Source organism: Bos taurus, chromosome 11 (genome assembly GCF_002263795.3).
Source record: "Bos taurus isolate L1 Dominette 01449 registration number 42190680 breed Hereford chromosome 11, ARS-UCD2.0, whole genome shotgun sequence".
NCBI classification, from domain to species: domain Eukaryota; kingdom Metazoa; phylum Chordata; class Mammalia; order Artiodactyla; family Bovidae; genus Bos; species Bos taurus.
In genome coordinates, this window is record NC_037338.1 from 25685494 (window position 1) to 25707980 (window position 22487).

The 22487-nt window shown below is 41.6% G+C and overlaps 1 protein-coding gene across 7 annotated transcripts in view; it reads right to left on the reverse strand.

The window, feature by feature from the left end:
- THADA (THADA armadillo repeat containing) overlaps positions 1-22487 on the reverse strand; it is a 335311-nt gene that overhangs the window by 171132 nt on the left and 141692 nt on the right. For 6 of the 7 annotated variants that reach the window (XR_009496408.1, XM_015473463.3, XM_010810013.4 and 3 more), the window contains 2 exons: positions 22040-22129; positions 20695-20826 (listed from right to left, as the gene is read on the reverse strand). The exons of the other annotated variant lie outside the window; for it this stretch is intronic. Coding sequence is in view for 5 of the 6 variants with exons in the window: in XM_015473463.3 (XP_015328949.1) it covers positions 20695-20826; positions 22040-22129 (222 nt within the window). In the remaining variant the exon portion in view is untranslated. The remainder of the gene's footprint in view (positions 1-20694; positions 20827-22039; positions 22130-22487) is intronic. 7 annotated transcript variants of the gene reach the window in all.

Sequence of the window (22487 nt, forward strand, 5' to 3'; positions counted from 1 at the left end):
ACTGTTTCCACTGTTTCCCCATCTATTTGCCATGAAGTGATGGGACCGGATGCCATGATCTTCATCTTCTGAATGTTGAGCTTTTAAGCCAACTTTTTCACTCTCCTCTTTCACCTTCATCAAGAGGCTTTTTAGTTCCTCTTCACTTTCTGCCATAAGGGTGGTGTCATCTGCATATCTGAGGTTATTGATATTTCTCCCCGCAATCTTGATTCCAGCCTGTGCTTCTTCCAGCCCAGCATTTCTCATGATGTACTCTGCATATAAGTTAAATAAGCAGGGTGACAATATACAGCCTTGACATACTCCTTTTCCTATTTGGAACCAGTCTGTTGTTCCATGTCCAATTCTAACTATGGCTTCCTGACCTGCATATAGGTTTCTCAAGTAAAGAATCTTATTTTTTAAAGTGGAGGTTTTTAAGATGCACTTTTCACAACATACTGCTTTATCTATCCATGTTACTCTGGTAAAATCTTTATTTCCTGAAAGAAAACCTTTTCTTTTTTGAATTCAAATTTGTCTTATGTATGAGAATGTCAGGGCATGCTTTTACTGGTTTTATTCAAAGTGAGCATTAATATTTTAAATTTACCTTAGTTTCTTCCTCAATTCCTATAGGTTCTTACCTTTTTAAAGGAAAGTACTAAATTTAAATACAAAAAAAGGTATTGCTGAAACCATGGTGAATGTTCACAACTACCTTCAAATAAGTGTAAGAATAAGCACTCTCTCTCTCACACACAGGAAAAAAGCAGCACCTTTTAGTCAGAATTCTGAGTTCAGGGCTTTCAGGCTTAACAAAAAAAGTTTCCTGATTTGCAATAGAGCTGTTTTCATACTTTCTTTTTCCATGCGGAAATCACACTTCAGCTGTATCACCGGGTAACATGTTTGCAATGTTAGAGAAGTTTCTTGGTCTAGCAAAAATAAAACTAAAAAATCTTAAAAAGGGAAGAGTCTAGTCCTCCAAAAGAATCACCATGACCAGTGAAGCTAAAAGAACTGGTTGAATCACTGGTCAAAAGTCAGTCTTACAACCAAAATTAGTTGGACCAACACAGCCTAACAGGAAGATATAAGGTCAGGCTTGAGTCTGATTTGGTGAAGAAGCACATGCTTGGCCACTCAAGGAGCTTTGCGGATGACATTAACTTAACACTACTTCTGGTCACTGGGTATTTCAATGCCACTATTTGAGAATCAGAGCAATAGATGCTGCTATTCTGGCCACCAAGAGACCCCATTCCCTTCTTTTGTTACATGTGTGGAAAGAGGGTGGCTAGAGTGGTTTAGAATCAATCACTTTCAAGACAGGGCTCTTCTCCAATTCCAGAGTTGCCAATATGTCCCTATGATGTCAGCAAAACAGTCTCTTCATCTTGTGTTCTTTAAGGTTCTCTGTGCTTTAGTCACACGGTTCTTAAGCTGTGGTATTTCCATCTGTGTCCGAAGTGCTGGAGCTCCCGGGAAGCAAGTATCATTCATTCATTCACTCATTTATATTGTGGTAAAATATACATAGGGGGCTTCCTTGGTGGCTCAGCAGTGTGGAAACTGGCTGTCAATGCAGGAGACATGGGTTCAATGCCTGCGTCAGGAAGATCCTCTGGAAAAGGAAATGGCAACCCACTCCAGTATGCTAGCCTGGGAAATCCCATGGACAGAGGAGCCTGGTGGGCTACAGTCCATGGGGTCACACAGAGTTGGACACAACTGAGTGATTAAACAACAACAAAAGCAACAAAAACCTACGTAACGTACAACTCACACATTATTTTTTTTTTAAGGTAAGAAATAGATTTATGTAGAGAGATACACATTCCACAGACAGAATGTGGTCCATCTCAAAAGATGAGAACGGACTTGGGAGAAACAAATTCCACGGAGTGTGGACCATTTCAGGAGGCAAGAGACCCCAAATATGGGCTGGTTCAAAACTTACGCATCTGTTAAGTGTGCAGTTCAGTGGCATTAAGCACATTCACCAAGCAAGGTTAGAGCATTTTAGACTCTGGCTTCAGTATCTAGATATCCAGGCATTCACTAGTTAATATTCATGGCTTCACAGAGGCAGATGTCATTCTATTTCCAGGTAACCTCTTGAAGAAGTATACAAAATCAGAGTTCATTCAGCACACTAGGACTTGTATGCTCGAGGTGAGGAAAGAACCACCCAAACCAAGCATTCGTCCATTTCCTTCCAGGTGGAAGATAGAAACTCTGATATTCTCTTCCCTGCCATTAAACCTTCCAGAATATAAGGAACTCACTATTCCCTGACCTTTGGGATTCTTACAAACATCAGCCTGCAGTTCAGAATACAGACAAGAAACTGTCCAAGGAAAACATGCCTCCAAATGAACAGGATATAAACAAAGCTGTAAGTAGGTAATTAATGGCAGGGACTCCCCTCACTTTGCTTCTCTGATAACAATCTGGTATCTTATCAGCAGGTCTTTTATCTGGAAGGATTCACTGTGTTCTGCTGCCTGGAATTATTCTGGGAGGGGACAGAGACGAGCTTTCATCTTGGAATGGAAATGGAACCACAACTAGAAGAGGTGAGGAACAGTCAAAGCTGTAAAAAGACCTCCAAGTCTTTCCCTGCCAGCAAGGAGACATAAATAGAAAATAGGATGCCCTGTTTCAGGAAATGCATGGCAGCAAGTTCTAATGGGGAAGAAGCCACTGTGGTCCCCACCCAGGCAAAGTGCAATCTGTTTTCGCCCCAGGTTCTACACCCTATGGCCACCACTGGCCCTATCCCAGCTCTAAGAGTGCACCCAACCGATGTCTCTTCCTGTCAAAATCACAGAAACTTGAACATTATAATTCATTTTATGGTTTAAATGACCACTAATACCCTAAAGTGTTATATCTCACTATGAGATGTCCATTTTAGAAGGGATTAGAGCTTCTCCAATGGCTCAGCAGGTAAAGAATCCGCCTGCCATGCAGGAGACGTGGGTTTGATCTTTAGATCAGGAAGATTTCCTGGAGAAGGAAATGGCAACCTACTTCAGTATTCTTGCCTGAAAAATCCCATGGACAGCAGAGCCTGGGAGGCTACAGTCCATGGGGTCACAAAGAGTCGGAAATGACTGAGTGACTGAGCACAAAACCCATATACTTAATGAATAAAAGACTACCTGTAAAACTTCAAGATTCAGCTCAAAAGGGAAGAGGTATCTGAGAAAGCTGGGTGGGTAAAAGGCACTGCTCTCAAATCATTCCATACAGGTTTCAGCTACACTGGGGGTGAAGCTGGTCTGGGTGAATAAAGTGGGTTAAAATCTGGCTCTCTGTGTGAGTACGGGTGTACATATTAATTAGGAGCAGAACATGTTCTCTAACCCCTCCAAACATGGCCACTCCACTCAGACCTCATAACATGCTGTGGATTGGTTGTGGAAGGACTCGGGAAAAACAGGGCTTTGAATTCCCCCTCCTACATAGAACCCGGGAATATTTATCCAAAGTTGAGCCAGGGTGGCTGGCCAACTCCAAAACCCACAGCCTGGGGCTGATGAACCGGAGCACAGACTGCCCAGTGAGACTAGCCCTTCTGTTAGGCGGTGGCGCAATCCTGTGAAGCCCCCTCGGTTCAGATCCTGGGCCCTCACGACAGTCCCCAGTGGTGCAGACCAGGGGGAGGGCATTAGGAGACTGCTCTGCTGGCCAGTGTTCTACGGGGAATTCTAGCAGGACACGACACTCTAAAGCTGCTACTTTAGGGACGTGTTCAACCATGCAACAGAATGCAAATCCCTCTCTAGTCTTTTCAAGTTTTTCCTAAGTCCGGTTTTCATTCTGGCTATGAATTAAATTCTGATGTCTTAAATCATGCAGAAAAAAAAAAGGCGGGGGTAAGAAGTGACTGAACTTATTAATTATATGGCACTGAAGCTCAGCTAGAAAGCAAGAATTACATTTAAGTTTCTCTTCACAAGACTTATGTAGGTTACCCTTAGTAACAGAAGAATTTTACTTTTCATTTTATTCAAGCTGAAAAGAAGCTGAGCCTTAAACTCTGACTTCACAAGAAAAGAGATTCTTCTGGGGAAAAAAAAATGAATAATCAGTCAAGCGAAAAACAAACAAGCACCACTCACCCATCACGCAAAAGGATAGCTTAAGAGACTCACTTGTTTAGTGTTTGAAAATATTTTCTACACACTGCTTTGTAAATTATTTTCTCGTAGGTGTGACACATCCTTTAGTAAGAATCCAGCTTTTCCTTGGCTACCTAGATATATTTCCATAGTTTCTATCAAAACAGATGGCTTTTTCCTGTATGACTGCAATTATCAAAAAGGAGCAGGCTTATTGACAATAGCATCACCCTTCATACAAATAGGCATGTTGCTAATGCTCTGGACACTGTATAGGCCAAACAGAAAATCTCATTCACGTGGGCCTAATTTTGATTTTGCGATTATTCAGACTGAGGCTGAGCTGAAGTTTACCTCTGGGACTGAGAGTTTCATTGAAACTTGGGAGAAATGTGGCCGTCTCTTGGGGACTGGTGGCCAGGACATAAATATCCCAAACCAGGAATTTTCCCTGATGCAAAACAAAACAGAACACAAGTCACCGAGCACGTCTCACACATCCCACTCTCAGTGTGCCCTTCAGCAGGTTTGGCGACTAACCTCTGGTTGGTGAAGAAAGGAAGTGGTACTTCGCACGTGAAAAATACAAAACTGATGAATAAAGGGGGATTTCAATCCGACTCAGAGGCTTCACGGTGTGGCATGTCAACTAATACGGTAACCAGAGGCTACTGTCGCCTACCCATTAGAAAGCAGTTCCCTAAATTTACTATGTACCATTTGGAGTACTGAAACTTTCATTTTATAATATTCAGTAATTTGAACACTTCACTGATTGAAACTTGCCTTTTAAGGCTCCTTTTCAAGTGTAGGATTACCACATAAGAAAACATTGGCAATTTTTAAAAATTTCAACATATATTGATATCATTATGATACTATTTTCTAAGAGAGTAAAAGGAGGATGATCTAGTAAGGTTCTGTGTATGAAAGTATATTGTAAACTTCAACTTCTTTATATAAATGCTTGTTAATATTTTTTTTTCTTACTCTTTCAACAACCCTGAAGATTTTCAAAATTATGTTAAGTTTTAACAGTAAAAACTTAGGTAAAGTCAGATGGAAAATACACGTTCTAATTATTTAAAAAGTATGCCTAAGTAGCAGCCCATACATAATCTCATGAAGATTTTATGCTTCTTAGCCTCAAGACACATTTTTCCTTTGCTAAGACACTTATAACTGTGCAATGACCCTCGATTCCCTATTATAAGGACAATTTCTTTTGTAAGAAATTCTCAGTTTCTCAAGAATCTCAGAAATTCAGTTGAGCCAGTTTTATTCAGCAACCTGTCACAATCACTTGGGCTTAACAAGTTTTTCCTCCTTTTCTACTCATTTCAGACTAGAAGAAGAGAACACTGCTAGAGCAATGCCCAAGAAGCTCAGAGGAGAGATCTCTCAAGAAAGCAAAGTAAGTCCAATTGTTTGTTATTTAATGGCAAGTTAATTTTGGCATGTTGAGAACTAGCTCGTCACACCCCACAGATGGAGCATTGTAAACAGAGGAGCAAAGAGTGAATTGTAGTATTCAGTGCCAGCGTAGTTAAGGGAGTGGCAAAGAGCACAGGTTCTGGAGCCATATTGCTTGGTTCAAATAAATACTAGCCTTAGCACTTCAGAGCAGTATGACCTAGGGCAGCGAGTGGTCTCCATCCTTTTTTGTACCAGGGACCAGTTTCGTGGAAGACCATTTTTCCATGGACTGGGGCGGGGGTGGGGTGGTGGTTTGGGGTGGTGGTTTCAGGATGATTCAAGCACAGTAGGGCTTGTACTCTTAAATGCTGCCACTGAGCTGATAGTAGGCGGAGCTCAGGCGGTAACATGAGCAATGGAGAGTGGCTGTAAATACAGATGAAGCTTCACTGGCTCACCTGCCACTCACCTCCTGCAATCCGGTTGTTAATAGGCCACAGAACGTACTGGTTTGTGGCCTGGGGGTTGGGCACCCTGACCTAGGGCACATTTCTAAACTTCCCACTGCCCAACTTACCCTCTCTGTAGGATGTAGGATGGGAATAATAATGTTAGGGACCTCAGAGTGCTGTCATGATAATTAACTGAGTTGGTATGCATTCAGTGTTTAGCTCACAGTAAACATCTGCTAATTATTATCACTTATCACTAATTATATGGAAAAAATTAGAGCAAAGATGATAGGGACAAAGAGGCAACACAGCACAAAGGACATCCCATTTTGCCAAAACTCTTATCTTTCTGATGCTCCCCTTTACCATGCCAGACACATGCTTACAGCTGAGTAAAGAAATAAATAGGTAAATCCCTGACTCCTTAATGAATCAGTTTTTGACTGTGAACACATTCTGCTCACTCCTTTGGGCCTTAACTTTTTCATTTCCAAAGAAAGTTACCAACAGCTGCCACTTGCTACCTCAAACTGATGATCATCAGTTTAAGGAAAAAAGCAGACCATTTCAAACTTACTGGTGGGATATCAAAAGTCAATGATTTTTTAAACCAACTTTCCTTTGTTACTGAGTTCATATGAACACAGTCAGTAATACTGGAAGGATACTCCATAATATCCTGAGTTTTGTTCCCTTTCAAAGAAGTCTTCTGACTCCAGCTAGCCAGAGGGAATGTGTAGACACTGTGCTAGGCCCTAAGAGATGGCTGTTCAAACCTCAGTGTGCAGAGGAACTCCCTGGGGGAAACTGCTGACTTTTCAATATCTATGGACATAGAGAAGGAGCTGTCCAACAGAAAGTTGAGTCTATGATTTCATATGCATTCTAGATCTAGGACTGACTCATCAACATATGTGAGTTGCCAGCCGGAGAAGTACCATACAGGTAAAGTGAATAAAGAAAAGAGTGGAGAACAAGATAAAGAGGTGCACCAGCATTTGGGAGGCAGCGTGAGGAAGGAGCCCTGAAAGACAAGGAAGAAACAAAGGCCAAAGAAGGCCACAGAGGAAGAGCGTCTTGAAAAGCCAGTGCACAAGAGTGTCAAATACCAGAGAAAGATCCAGAAAGCTAAAGACTGAAAAGCATCCAGTGGCTTTTGTAATGAAGAGGGCACTCCTATTTCAACCTTTGTCAGTGAAGCTTCAGTGAAGTTGTGGAAGAAGCATCTGGGCTGCAGTGATTGAAGGAATGAATAAGAGGGGGAGGAAATGGAGACTGTAAACACAGACCACCTTTTCCAAGAGCCTGGCTATAAAACAAGAGAAGGAACTATGGTGGTGGGTAACGTGGGTGTCTCCATGGAGAGAGTCCATGCCTGATGGGCTATTCCATTTTCTCTTGTAAAGAAGAGCTGATGAAAGTAGGGGGCTTGGGTTTGGGCAACGACACAAAGGAGGCCCTCAGCAAATACGTGCAGTGGCTGGACAACCAGGAGATGAAGAGCACTTACAGAAGAAAGGGAAAGACAAGAATAAATGGTGAAGCAGCGAGCCCTTGTTGCTGTGTGGAGGAGGGGCAAGACGAGAAGTCAGGACTCTCAACGCTCAAGGTGAGTGAGGAAAATAAGACACAAGGGGAAAGTCAAGAGATGTGAGGGTGAATGTATCTGGTGCCACTGATGTGACTACTGCAGCTTGATTAAAACAAGAAAATTATAAATAGACTGGTAAGGGTCAAGGTCCAGAGGAGAGGGAGGGGAAAACACTGCTCCAATCAGAGAAAGATAATCAAAATACGGCATGTCGTTCATTCGCCTTGTGCTCATTTTAAGCCTACTGTAACTCCTCTTTACCTTCATACTCTATTCCTTAATTCGGACTTTTCTGCTTAAAGAGAAAAACATACAGTTTTGATCCTAAAATGTTCCCTATCACGTAGGAGAAGATGGCTTCCAATTAGTTGGCATTTGGGGCTTGGTCCTCTCAAATCTTCAATTCAGCATTAAAAATGCCTGCTGAGCACTTTGGTTATAATTTTTGAGACAACAATTAAGACTCAGGAAATAAAGGCTCCTTAAGGGAAAACGTGATTAAAATGTTTTACAATTTAAATACTACTATATTTGAAATTAAAAGACGCTTACTCCTTGGAAGGAAAGTTATGACCAACCTAGATAGCATATTCAAAAGCAGAGACATTACTTTGCCAACAAAGGTCCATCTAGTCAAGGCTATGGTTTTTCCTGTGGTCATGTATGGATGTGAGAGTTGGACTGTGAAGAAGGCTGAGCACCGAAGAATTGATGCTTTTGAACTGTGGTGTTGGAGAAGACTCTTGAGAGTCCCTTGGACTGCAAGGAGATCCAACCAGTCCATTCTGAAGGAGATCACCCCTGGGATTTCTTTGGAAGGAATGATGCTAAAGCTGAAACTCCAGTACTTTGGCCACCTCACGTGAGGAATTAACTCATTGGAAAAGACTCTGATGCTGGGAGAGATTGGGGGCAAGAGGAGAAGGGGACGACAGAGGATGAGATGGCTGGATGGCATCACTGACTCGATGGATGTGAGTCTGGGTGAACTCCGGGAGTTGGTGATGGACAGGGAGGCCTGGCGTGCTGCGATTCATGGGGTCGCAAAGAGTCGGACATGACTGAGAGACTGATCTGATCTGATCTGATCTTTGTATTAATTTACCCATTACTATTCATTATTTGCAGAAGACCTGGAAATGGAACACCTAGAGAAAATCCTGTTCATAATTGAAGTTGCCAAAGATTCACTGTGGATGGTTTCTCCTGTTAAGTAGCAAACCATTTATATTGTGAATTTCCTGGGTCACCCATGATTCAAGCAAAGTGAAGCTCTTTATGATAAATTCCAAGTTATTAATCACAAAACTCTGTCACAACCTTCCCCTTGTTAGATCTCACTGTCTACAGAATGGACAGCATGACTTTCTTCTCCTCTCATAAGAGCTACGAACCTGCCTGGGAGATTTCTAAAAGTCCCTCCGATGGCACACTGAATTCCTGTGTTCTTTTCCTATTGTGCTACTAGGGAAAGCCCCCTGAATTGCTCCAACCCACTGGTGCTCCCCTCTTGCTTATAGGCCCTCAATCCTGAGTGTACCTGCCACATAGTTAAGTGTTTCACAGGCTTCCCAGCTGGCCCAGTGGTAAAGAATCTGCCTGCCAATGCAGGAAACTCAGGAGACGGGTTCGACTCCTGGATCAGGAAGATTCCCCTGGAGAGGGGAATGACTGCCCACTTCAGTATTCTTGCCTGGAGAATTCCATGGACAGAGGTGCCTAGTGGGCGACAGTCCTTGGGATCACAAAGAGTCAGACATGACTGAGCATGCACACGTGCACGTGCCCACACACACAGGCGCAGTATGGCAGGTCAGGTTCACAAGTGTGGGTTTTATCTCACTAGCTAGATCATAAGTTCTTCAAGAATGAAGACCTTTTTCCTTTTCTTCACATCTTACCCAGGACCTCATGCTAGCTAGGTATACAATGGATGTTTAACAACTACCTGGTTAATCTATTAACTGATTGGGTTCTAAGTTTGAGAGTGAATGGCATCAATAGGCCATGGATTATCATCATTATCAGAAATTTCACCTAAGAATGAGGCTGTTTGCAGATCAAATCACTTGTTCTAACATGACCTGAACTGGCCTGTTGAAGTAACAGATAATGCTGCAGAAAAGCTGGTCCTTACAAGTTTTGTTTTTCTAGCTTGCTTTGTCAACGCATTCCACAAGAGGTGAACTCCTCATTCCTTCTGCTCAAAAACATATTTAAAAAATGGTCTTAAAGAGATCTGGCACCAGAGAGAGAAGTTGGCCAGGCCCCTCTCTAGGAACTGAGAGATAAAAATCAGTGACAGATGACAGAGTATCTTTTTATGCCAGAACTCTCTGCAAAAGAGCCCCACAATACAGAAACTAGGATTTCATTCCACACACTGAACCTCAGCTACCCCTGGGTGGAATCTGGAAATTCAGAAGGCCATGAGCAAAAAAACAAAAAAACAAAAGCCCTCCAAATCAAGCACTAGCTAGGCAGGGCCATGGTCAAAAGGAGACCAAGTAGACAGCTGCCCAAAGTGGGATTTCACCAGCAACAGGAAACCACATTCCAACTCTACTTTTAGGTCCTCCCTTATGTAAGGCTCCACATTCCATTACCTAGATTCACCACTTTAATTAAAAATGTATGCCTGTGTAATACAACATCAGTCCCAAGGAAGGTAATGACTGGGGTCATTTACACGTTTGTATGAAAGGAAAGGGTGGGCACAAGTTTGGCTTACAGGCAAAGAGGAACACTGAGTACTCAAGCAAGCCCTGAGTGGAACGAACATCTGCACCTTGACAGTCTTGCTCAAAGCCTGGCCTGGAGTCACATCACTAAAACCAGAATCAGGGTTTCTACACATTAATGGGATAGCAGGTGCCTTTTTTCACCAGACCATTGTTAACAGATCAGGATGGTACAGGGAAAACTCCTAACCTTTAATCCCGTCCTCTAGGTTCATGGAATTTAGCAATAAGAATACACAGAAGAACTGTACAAAAAAGATCTTCACGACCCAGATAATCACGATGGTGTGATCACTCACCTAGAGCCAGACATCCTGGAATGTGAAGTCAAGTGGGCCTTAGGAAGCATCACTACGAAAAAAGCTAGTGAAGGTGATGGAATTCCAGTTGAGCTATTTCAAATCCTGAAAGATGATGCTGTGAAAAGGCTGCACTCAATATGCCAGCAAATTTGGAAAACTCAGCAGGGGCCACAGGACTGGAAAAGGTCAGTTTTCATTCCAATCCCAAAGAAAGGCAATGCCAAAGAATGCTCAAAGTACTGCACAATTTGCACTCATCTCACACGATAGTAAAGTAATGCTCAAAATTCTCCAAGCCAGGTTTCAGCAATACGTGAACCATGAACTTCCAGATGTTCAAGCTGGTTTTAGAAAAGGCAGAGGACCATATCAGATCAGATCAGTCGCTCAGTTGTGTCCGACTCTTTGTGACCCCGTAAATCACAGCACGCCAGGCCTCCCTGTCCATCACCAACTCCGGGAGTTCACTCAGACTCATGTCCATCGAGTCAGTGATGCCATCCAGCCATCTCATCCTCTGTCGTCGCCTTCTCCTCCTGCCCTGAATCCCTCCCAGCATCAGAGTCTTTTCCGATGAGTCAACTCTTTGCATGAGGTGGCCAAAGGACTGGAGTTTCAGCTTTAGCATCATTCCTTCCAAAGAAATCCCAGGGCTGATCTCCTTCAAAAATGGACTGGTTAGATCTCCTTGCAGTCCAAGGGACTCTCAAGAGTCTTCTCCAACACCACAGTTCAAAAGCATCAATTCTTCAGCGCTCAGCCTTTTTCACAGTCCAACTCTCACATCCATACATGACCACAGGAAAAACCATAGCCTTGACTAGATGAACCTTTGATGGCAAAGTAATGTCTCTGCTTTTGAATATGCTATCCAGGTTGGTCATAACTTTCCTTTCAAGGAGTAAGCGTCTTTTAATTTCATGTCTGCAGTCACCATCTGTAGTGATTTTGGAGCCCAGAAAAATAAAGTCTGACACTGTTTGCACTGTTTCCCCATCTATTTCCCATGAAGTGGTGGGACCAGATGCCATGATTTTCGTTTTCTGAACCACAGATCAAATTGTCAACATCCGATGGATCATTGAAAAAGCAAGAGAGTTCCAAGAAACATCTATTTCTGCTTTATTGACTATGCCAAAGGCTTTGACTGTGTGGATCACAATAAACTGTGGAAAATTCTGAAAGAGATGGGAATACCAGACCACCTGACCTGCCTCTTGAGGAACCTATATGCAGGTCAGGAAGCAACAGTTAGAACCGGACATAGAACAACAGACTGGTTCCAAATAGGAAAAGGAGTACGTCAAGGCTGTATATTGTCACCCTGCTTATCTAACTTATATGCAGAGTACATCATGAGAAATGCTGGGCTGGAAGAAGCACAAGCTGGAATCAAGATTGCCAGGAAAAATATCAATAACCTCAGATATGCAGATGACTCCACCCTTATGGCAGAAAGTGTAGAGGAACTAAAAAGCCTCTTGATGAAAGTGAAAGAGGAGAGTGAAAAAGTTGACTTAAAGCTCAATATTCAGAAAACGAAGATTATTGCATCCAGTCCCATCACTTCATGGGAAATAGATGGGGAGACAGTGGAAACAGTGTCAGACTTTGTTTTTTTGGGCTCCAAAATCACTGCAGATGGTGATTGCAGCCATGAAATTAAAGGTGCTTACTCCTTGGAAGGAAAGTTATGACCAACCTAGATAGCATATTAAAAAGCAGAGACATTACTTTGCCAACAAAGGTCCGTCTAGTCAAGGCGGACTAGTTTTTCCAGTAGTCATGTATGGATGTGAGAGCTGGACTGTGAAGAAAGCTGAGCGCTGAAGAATTGATGCTTTTGAACTGTGGTGTTGGAGAAGACTCTTGAGAGTCCCTTGGACTGCAAGGAGATCCAACCAGTCCATCCTAAAAGAGATCAGTCCTCGGTGTTCATTGGAAGGACTGATGCTGAAGCTGAAAACTCCAATACTTTGGCCACCTCATGCAAAGAGTTGACTCATTGGAAAAGACCCTGATGCTGGAAGAGATTGGGGACAGGAGGAGAAGAGGACGACAGAGGATGAGATGGCTGGATGGCATCACCAACTCAATGGACGTGAGTTTGGGTGAAGTCCGGGAGTTGGTGATGGACAGTGAGGCCTGGAGTGCTGCAATTCATGGGGTCGCAAAGAGTTGGACACGACTGAGTGACTGAACTGAACTGAACTGGACTGAAGGGATGTGTGGAGTCCCTAACCTCTAGGCTGGCCAGCAGGAGGAAATGCTATAGTAACAGAACCAGAAAGCCCTTACTCTCAATATTTTTACTAGTAATGGGCTAGGATCTGCAACTTCCTTATTCTCTTTACAGCCTTCTCAATCTGAAGAAGATTATTCAGGAAATTTGAACAACAAAGAGTTATCTATTTTAATCACTCTTCAGAAAAGCATCTCTGACTTTTCTTAAAGACTCAGATGTTCCTTGTACTTGTCAGAAAACAAATGTGGCTTAGGTCAGCATCTGGAATGGAGAAAAATATACAACCACACACACACAAAAGATAATTAAATTAATAAGGAATCCTTTTCAGACATAACAGCCCATAGGCCAAAAAAAATGTTTTCAGAACTATCCAGAACCAAGTTATAGAAGTGACTTAGAAGCTAAATTTAAGTGGATTAACTGCTGGAGGGCACTATTCAGGAGACCATCATGACCTGTGGGCCATGCCAAGAATAACACCCCAAATGGTTGATGGAAGAACCCATGGATAAAAAACGTACAAATAAAAAATATGTTGCAGGTTTAAAGGCAGGTTTATCATTTCACTGCACATTTAGAATCTACAGCTGGGTTGTTCAGCTATTCTGAAACAAGACACCTCAAAAAGACGCCTTGCTGGTCATCCACCCCAACCTCAGATGCATTGTAGAAATCCTTTCAAAATATACACAGCATGTGATCAGTTTTCCTTGATGACTTTCAATGACCAGCAGCTCAGTATTGTGGAAATCTGCTGGTTCTCTTGATGTAGAATGCAAACTTTCACAAAATTTTTCCTTCTATTAAAGTCTGAAATCCATCTTCTACTTTCTCAACGTCAGCACAAAACAGAAATTATGTGCCTTCTGCGACATGGTGGCCTCTCAGCTACACAAAGGCCATTACCACGTTGCCTCTAACTAGTCTTCTCCAGTCTAACTCTTTCCAGATTTTTGGCTTCCTTCTCATCTTGGTCACCCTCCTCTGGATAAATATTAGTTTATCAGTGACCCTCCTAAAATGGGAAGCCCAGAGCACAGTAACATTATAGCACTATGATGTGGGTTTAGTCTAACCAGAAGAGTTCAGGGGGACTACAGCCACAAGTACCTAGAAGCAGCAACTGTGGCATATGCTTCCTCAGGGCTCACTGCTGCTGCTGCTGCTGCTGCTGCAAAGCTGCTTCAGTCGTGTCCGACTCTGTGCGACCCCATAGATGGCAGCCCAGCAGGCTCCCCCATCCCTGGGATTCTCCAGGCAAGAACACTGGAGTGGGTTGCCATTTCCTTCTCCAATGCATGAAAATGAAAAGTGAAAGTGAAGCCTCTCAGTCATGTCTGGCTCACTAGGAAAACCCAATCCCCAGGATTTTCTCATAAAAGCTGCTATGAAGCCAACAGCTCTCATTCTATATATGTGTAATTTTGACTTAAAAAAAAAAAATCAGAACCTGAAACGTATCTCTATTAAATGTTATCTTAATAGTCTCAGGCCATCAAACCAGTTTTCTAAGACTACTATGAAATCACATTTTTCAACTATGATTTTGACACCAGATACATCCAATAAAAAACCATGCCTAGAGAATAACATGACAACCAACTGCCCAAAACCCAGCTTAAGAACACATCACAAACAAAACAAACTTCTAGTGTATACTTCCTTAATTTCATCCCCTTCCTTCCATGCTTCATAAAGGCAATGGCTACAAGCCTGAATTTGTTTGTCACTCCTATGCTTAAGGACTGTTTTGAATTTGAGTCCATCACTAATTATATTTGTTGTATGAAAACCTAATAAGCACACAGTCTAGTCTGTCTTCATTTTAAGTAATTCAAATGCTGAATAAAGCAGCACTGTCCTCATCTATCAGACTCGTAATCCCATCAAAACAATGAGGTGACTCAGGCATGACTAATTCTTTGGGAATCCTTACTAGCTCTCAGCAAATAAAGTATGAAGTACTTGCAAGTCGTGTATCAGATGATCCAGTCTGAATCAACCAATATCAACACAAGTGTTTGGTCACTGATAAAAATATGCCTCTCTCTTTTGAAATTTTCCTGCAAGCTTGGAGGATAACATTCTCATTCCACACATCCCCTAGATTATTGACTTGGTTCTAGGCTAACCTATACCCAAGGCTGTAAGTTATCTGGGTCCATGGGTTTGCCTTTATCCAGAAGAGACAGTATTCTTTTTCTGTTACCTCACCTACATCTGGCTTCAGGGCCTTCCTTCCAGTTTACTGGTAGAGATAAAATTAAAGCAGGAGTTAAAAAAAATCTGTCCTCTTTCTATCACCACTATACTATCAACCCCTTCCTCTCTCTAGAATTTTTCTTAACAAGCAAACTAAGGGGCTTTTATCTGCTATTTTATAGTCAGTGTTGTCCCCATTATACAGACTGACAGTCTGAAGCACCTAGGGGCCCCCTACTCACCCCACATTAATCTGGGAGGCTTTTTCCCACAAGTTTTGGCTTGTGTACAATTCTTCAACCTCCTTCTCCTCCTGTCAATCCAGGCTCCTCTCATTTCACTCTAAAGCCTACAGCAGGGTAGCTGCAAGGTGGGCCTCCAGATCTCTTGACTGGACAGCAGTCATGGAGGAGCAGTTCAGAGTCCAGGAAGGTCTCAGGTCATAGGCTTATAAGGCCAAAGAAGACCATGACCAGTTTGATCCCTGGGCTGGGAAGATCCCATGGAGGAGGGCATGGCACCCCACTCCACTATTCTTGCCTGGAGAAGCCCATGCACAGAGGAGCCTGGCAGGCTACAGTCCATAGTGTCATAAAGAGTAAGACACGACTGAAGGGAATGAGCATACAGCACAACGTCCTTCAGTTGACAGAAAAGGAAACCGAGGGTCAGAGAGGTGAAGTCAAAGCAAAAGCAAATGTCAGAGCTCACGTTAGAACACAAGATTCCTCAAAGGTAAGGAAAAACACAAAAACGGGCTGAGCCTCCTTTCTACATAACCAGTAACCAGTGGGATATAAATATGGCTCCAATATTGTAGGACTAGGAGTCCCTTAAGTACTTCATAGATACATAGATCTGCTAAGACACAAAATGTCTTGTTTCAAAGTTTCATTTTGGGGTTAATAATTCAGTCTCTGAGACCAAACTGGGGCTAGGCAGAAAAAGGTACCAAAAAGGAAAAACAAACCCACAAAATCCACAGCTGCTTCACCATGGAAAGAGATTACAATTTATTTGGAAGGAATAAGCATTGAGCATATAAATTACAACAAAATACAATAATGATGAATAACAAGATAAGAGGGTTAAATTAATGGTAGAGCTGTTCAGGGGGAGAGAGGATTAGGAGCTGGGGTAGAGAGAAAGGGAGGTGGGTATGTCTTCTTTCCCAGCAGTGTCTCAGCAGCCTTCTGTCTCATTTCTCTCTCTATAAAGCAAAACCTGCCTTCTACTTATCTACAAGGATTCTGGGAAGACATAACAGATAGAAACGTACAGCCTGGGAGGAAAGTTCCTAGTATTATAATCACAAATGAAGGTGGAAGCCAACTATGGTCTACTGTAAAATCCCCAACTCTGTACTATGGCAAATAAGATCTTTCAACTTCATAACATGGGTAAGGAGTAAAGTGATAATCCTTGCATTATGCAACTTTCAAGGAAAAGAAAACAAGAGTCACTGTTATTTCCCAATATCACTGGCTTAACAGGCCTACATCTTAGTTTTTGTACTCCCAACCCCTCCTTTCTAAGACTGGTACAGTCAAAAGGTTCCACGAAATATTTTTAAAATACATAAAATGCATATTTTTCCATTTTTGTTTTGGTTGTTGACTAGATGTTTTAATATCGCAACTAAAAAAATTTCCACTGCATAGGTTGCTATGGGTGATTTCCACTGCCACGTGTTTAATTAAGATTGTATGGTTATTTGTATCTCAAAATTTTCCAGAAAAAGAAAGGCAGATTTCACTGAAAATTTACCTTAAGTGAAAAATGATTGAAACAAGTTGGGGAAAAATATACTGAAAGTCATCTGCCATGAAAATAAGTCAAAAAGGGGGAGGGTGGGAGACCCTTTTAAAAGCATCCCAGAGTGAATAGAAGGCAATGGAGGTATTTCTCCCACTGGGGATTAGTGCAATGAGTCTGATGCTGAGACCTCAGTTCTCTGCAACAGAAGGCACTTTCTGCCTCACACACACAGGTGCCACACTGGTCCAGGGAGGGTACAGAGCCTTGTTCAAGAGTCACAGCTAGTGAATAGTGGCAGTGCTTAGTAAGAACCAAGTCTCTGTTCAGGACCCCATGCTCTATCATCTAGGTTTGGGGCATATTTGGTTTCCTACTGCTCATTGATTCAAACTTGAAACTTGCTTGTGAAATTCCAAGATGTATATCCAGAGATATTTTGGTCTCTAGAAAGCCCCAGACAAGTTGGCTCAAACAAACTATTCAGGGGGCTAGTTGGGGTCCCTTTTAAAGCAGGAGTCACTCTGCTTTGTGGATTCTGAGCTAAAGGGTGAATGGCCTTAAGGTGAAGTTATCATCTTTGCGTGGAAAAGATCTGGATCCAGCACCCTACTAGGGACATAAAATACACTGGAATCTTTTAAAAAAAAACCTTGTAAACAAAACACTGGAATTAACATGATCATTTCTGATCCCAGATGATGCAACAAATCGTAGCTGCACACACGCATAACTGTGGAAGATCCAAACCAGAAATTTCTAAGATTTAAGTTAACAGAGACATAAGCTTAGATTCCCAAATGTGGAATGAGGGACAAAGATACAAGTAATACAAACACCTCATAGAGGAAGGAAATGGCAGGTAAGTATATGTAAATTCAAAGGGAAATAAGAAGTTGTCATTTGAGCTTTTAATCTTCTCATTGTACAACTGATTCACTTTAGCATAGATAGAGCAACCTTTGTAATATTTCCACTAGCCGAAAAATTTCTCTTCAGCTAAACTCAGAGTACCTGAGAGCCTGATTAATATTTCTTCCAAGAACATGAATTAAAATTAGCAATGCAACAAAAATAAAACACTGCCCATCCACTTGTGTGCATACAGCCACCTATTTGGCTTATCCTAAGTCAACGCAGCCCAATCTTTACCATGATTAGAACCACAGATACCACCTGGACTGGCAAGTTTTCTGATCAATCTTTCACTTTCTTCATGAATAATTTTCTCAGAAGTAGTTTATCAATAAATCAAATGTGTGCAGTTTTACCAAATTCACTATTTTTAAAAAATCTGTTTATAGTTCATCTCCCCAATGGGATGTGGACATTTTAGAGTAGTACAAGGTTGTCCCGGCAGTAGGTTGATGAAACTGCAAACTGGGTTTTCTAACTTTAAAATTAGGATCTTCTCACTATGTTTTCAAGAAAGAAAAGCCAGCCTTCTTTTATCCTGGGCCATAGATGGACCCATTACCCCATGCAATGATCCCACAGATGTGAGTCTGAGAGAAAGGGTGCCCCCAAGCAAGCCACCGCCACCCCTGGAGGAGTGAGGTCAGAAACAGATCGCACTGCTGGCGAGGCACAACCTCCACACTGGGACCTCAGCCTGCACTCAGATTCACTGACTGGATGTAGGCTCTGAACGGCTCCTAGGTGCATGAATTTCAGGGCTCTTGGACCTACTCAGTGTAGCTACAACTCTATACTATATACAAAAGGGAGCTGTATGTTTTGCTGTAATTGAAAAAGAACACCCTTCACTCTTGACAAGCCCTGCAGTCTGGGTTTCATCTTCCAACTCCATAACTGCCTTGCTCTCTGAACCTCAGTTTCCTCAACAGGTAAAGAAGGGTGTAACACTTTCTCTCGGTGTCTCTATACGAAAAATGCCCAGTTCGGTGCTTGGCCAACAGTGGAGGCTCAGCAAAGGTTGGTCTGCTCCCTACTGACTTCTCTGCTCAGAATACTTTCTTGCTGTTCTCTGCATTCCTGGATCAAAAGCTACTTCTAATAAACCTCCCGAATAGTCTAACCAAGTTCCAAGTATGACCCTACTACTGTACAGTTTATTAAAATCATCTCTCTCTCTGTGGTTCTGATCATGTTTAAGTTCTCAAATTTAATCTTGCTACTCAAAGTGTGATCGGCAGGCCAGCAGCATCAGTATTACCTGGAAGTTTGTGGGAAATGCAGAAACTCAGGTCCCACCCAGGCCTACTTAATCACAATTTATGAGAACCCCACCTCAAGTGATATGTTTACATATCAAAGTGCTCTGAATATAGGTGTAGTAGTATAAGCATTCTGTTTATACGTAAACTAATAAATAACAGGAAGGATACTTTCAAAGTAGTAACTTCTGGTTTCTAGGATGTAACACATGTCAGACTGACTGATGATAACCTTCCACAAACTGAATGTTTTCAACACAGGATGATGAAGTTCTAAAGCCTATCTTTGTTTTTAATGTACGCTGTCATTCTGTATATGGGCCTCCCCCCACCATCAACTTTCTGAAATATTTTTTAGCTCTTTCCAGTTATATGTGAAAGTACAATTTTTAAATGCTCCTGAAAGTAAAATTTATGACCCAAATTCCTCAAATGAATCACCAAATGCTGGATATGGGAGGCTGGTAACTCTGTGTATCAGGAAACAAAAACCAATCTGAGTGAGTCATCTCTGTGATCACAGATAACACAGCCACAGCCAGGCTTGGTGCAAACAAATGGCTACAGCAATCACACACCAGAATCTCGTGTTTAATGGTTTCTCACATTAAAGTGCATCAGTCAGCTCTGCGAAACCAGGAAGTGGAACCCAGGACACCACATAAATAACAAGTACACTCTCTTCAGTTGGTTATATTTCATCCTTCTGCTCTAAATCTATTTCAATTTTTGGCAGATATATAAAAATGAAGGTGCTGTTTCGTCAAGAGGGAAGCAGAAAGGTAAAAAGGTAACTAAAGCTGACAGGACTTTAGAAATATCTCATAAGAAAATTTCAGTACTTTTCAGAGGCCTATTTATTGAGGCCTTTGATCCAAAACAAAAAAGGTGATCAGAAGCTGGCAAATGTCATTACACTGAATGCAAACTATAATTGTTTCCATCTCACTGCATATTAATTTTGACTGGGTTTTTAATTTATATTATCTATGTATCAAGAAACATTTACCTTCAAGTTTTTACATTTTATCAATGGAAATATATGTTTATTTAGCAGTAAGAGAGTACATATGGTAAAAAAAAAAAAAAAAAAAGGAAAGTAGCAGCTGGCAAGTGCCTCAAAACAAATGAAACAGAGGACGTGGTAACAGGCTATAGCAGCAGAAGTGCCTATTATCATTTGATTCCATGCATATTCTTTATGCATGCTTTTTCTCAGACACACCAAGCTTTAAAGAGGAGATGAGTGGGAAGTAAACGCGTGTTACACAGCACTGCCATGTAGATGCTGCCCCTCGAAACTACCCTCCAACTCCAGAGTGAAGAGCCAGGCGTCCCCTTAAGCCCCGGGATAGGCGTGTATGCCAGAACCGAGCCTGCCCGGTGCTGACCAGGCACAGGGATGAGGCTATATTTATCAAAAGGGGGTATCTCCTGTCAACACCACATGCCCATTAGCAGGCAGGACTCCCAGGGAACACTTCTTAAACAGTAGATAGGAGCTCCTAAACCCGTAATCTGAAAAAACTGGAGGCCAGTTGGAGGCAATGGCAGTAATTCCAGGCCCCCACCTTCACAAGCACCCTCCCAAAGTTAAAAAAAAAACCCAAAACTATAATTTCTGAAATAGAAACAGGATTAAATAGCCCCATACAGCCCATGCCACTCCCATTATTTGTATGCAGCATACACTACCTCATAATGAAGGGAATAAAAGGTGCCATGCTGAGAGCGGAACAGGTGCCATCCATGGGGGAAGGGTAGAGTCTCCCCAACACCAAAAGTAAGAGAAACATGCTGGGATGACGGTTTAGTTCTCCTGTATCACTGAAAAAAAGAAAGTATTGTACATAAAAGGTTTAAGACTTGAGGCGGAGGCACTGTCTTCAAACATTTTTCTCATTAAATAATTACATGTTGAGTTGGCCAAAAAGTACGTTTGGGTTTTTCATACCATCTTATGGAAAACTTGAATGAACTTTTCGGCCAACCCAATATATAAAGTGAGACTATGATCAGGGGTAATTGTCCTTTTTTGCATTTCTTTCCTCCACTTACTTCATATCTTCTTACTGTGCAAATAAGGAAGAACTACTGGCAAAGCCGCAGACTGGGCTTTTGCACACGATTCTCTTCTCAAAGCGTATTATTTGATAATTAGAGTTTTCTGTTTTGATTTGAGCTGTTCAGACAGTAGAGAGATGCCAGTTCCAGAGTATGAAATGTGAAACTTTCAACATCCAAATGTACTTAAGAAAGCGTGAACAGTCGCTTACCAGGGCCAGAAAAGCCGGTCTGCACAAATTACTAATGTGAGGAAATGTATCATAAACAGAAGTAAAAATTCACTGATGCGATTTTATTTTCTCATTACAGACAATTGGTATAAATTCATGCCAAGTGCAAAAACTGCTGAAAGAATAAAATGGCCCATGCTCTAAGATGTCCATACTAAAAATTCCACTACCAGCCACAGACTGTGATGGAAAGGACAACAGTGAACTTTTTTTTTAATCTGCCCTGATTAGAGTGGAAGCCCTCTTATCAGCTTTATTTTGTGTTTCCAGGGCCGCTGGCCATCTTCACCCAAGTGGAACAGTATCATTTCTGATCATACATGACCAGATGAGTCAGCTGCAATAGACCAGTGATTAGAAAAAAAAAAAAATGACAGGTGTGTGTTAAAGCAAACTCAATGTGTAAACACACAGGCTCTTAAATTTAAGGGGAAGAAAATGATTCTTAGAAGAAATCACAATACGCTTCTAAAAATCTAATTCCTGTAAAACATCAAAAACTTTAAAAACAGGATTTGTAAAAATGTAAAATAAAATCTAAAAACCTGATTTTATATAACTTTTCAGGTACAAATCTGCTACAGAGCATCAGGCAATACAATGTAATAAAGAAGCACGTTTAAAAAAAAAAATCCATCTATGTTACAAGGAAGGAGCTGATTAAAAACTGCTGCCTGGAGGGAAAAATCTCAAAGTACTTCACATCCTTGATTCCACTTTGGCCCACCCTGTTCTCTTCTTACCTGTCCACAGTACTGGCCACAGTTTCCAACTGTTTGAGAAGAAAGGGATAGAGTTCAGGGAAACGAGAGAAAAATTCGCTCCCTGTCATTCTGTGGAGGTAGAAAAGGAGATAAATTATTATCATTTATTTCCTCTGAGTTGATAAAGCCTTTTTATTTATTCATTTTTTTTAAAGAATATCAACTAAGATCATTTGTTTGAATATTTAATGAAATAAAGTTAAGAACAAAACTTAACATCTGAAGAATTGAATTCTTTTGGATTTTGGAAATGCTCTTAACACAAGGAAGTTTACCTCAAGATTTAAGATTACATATACTTATAGGTCTTTAATATTAAATTCTGACAGGGAAGAAATGTGCAATTTGTGAAAATGCCAAATTTCCACAATTGATTTGGACCATGAATATAATCAGCACCTGGTTGACTGAGACTGATTCAGCTTCT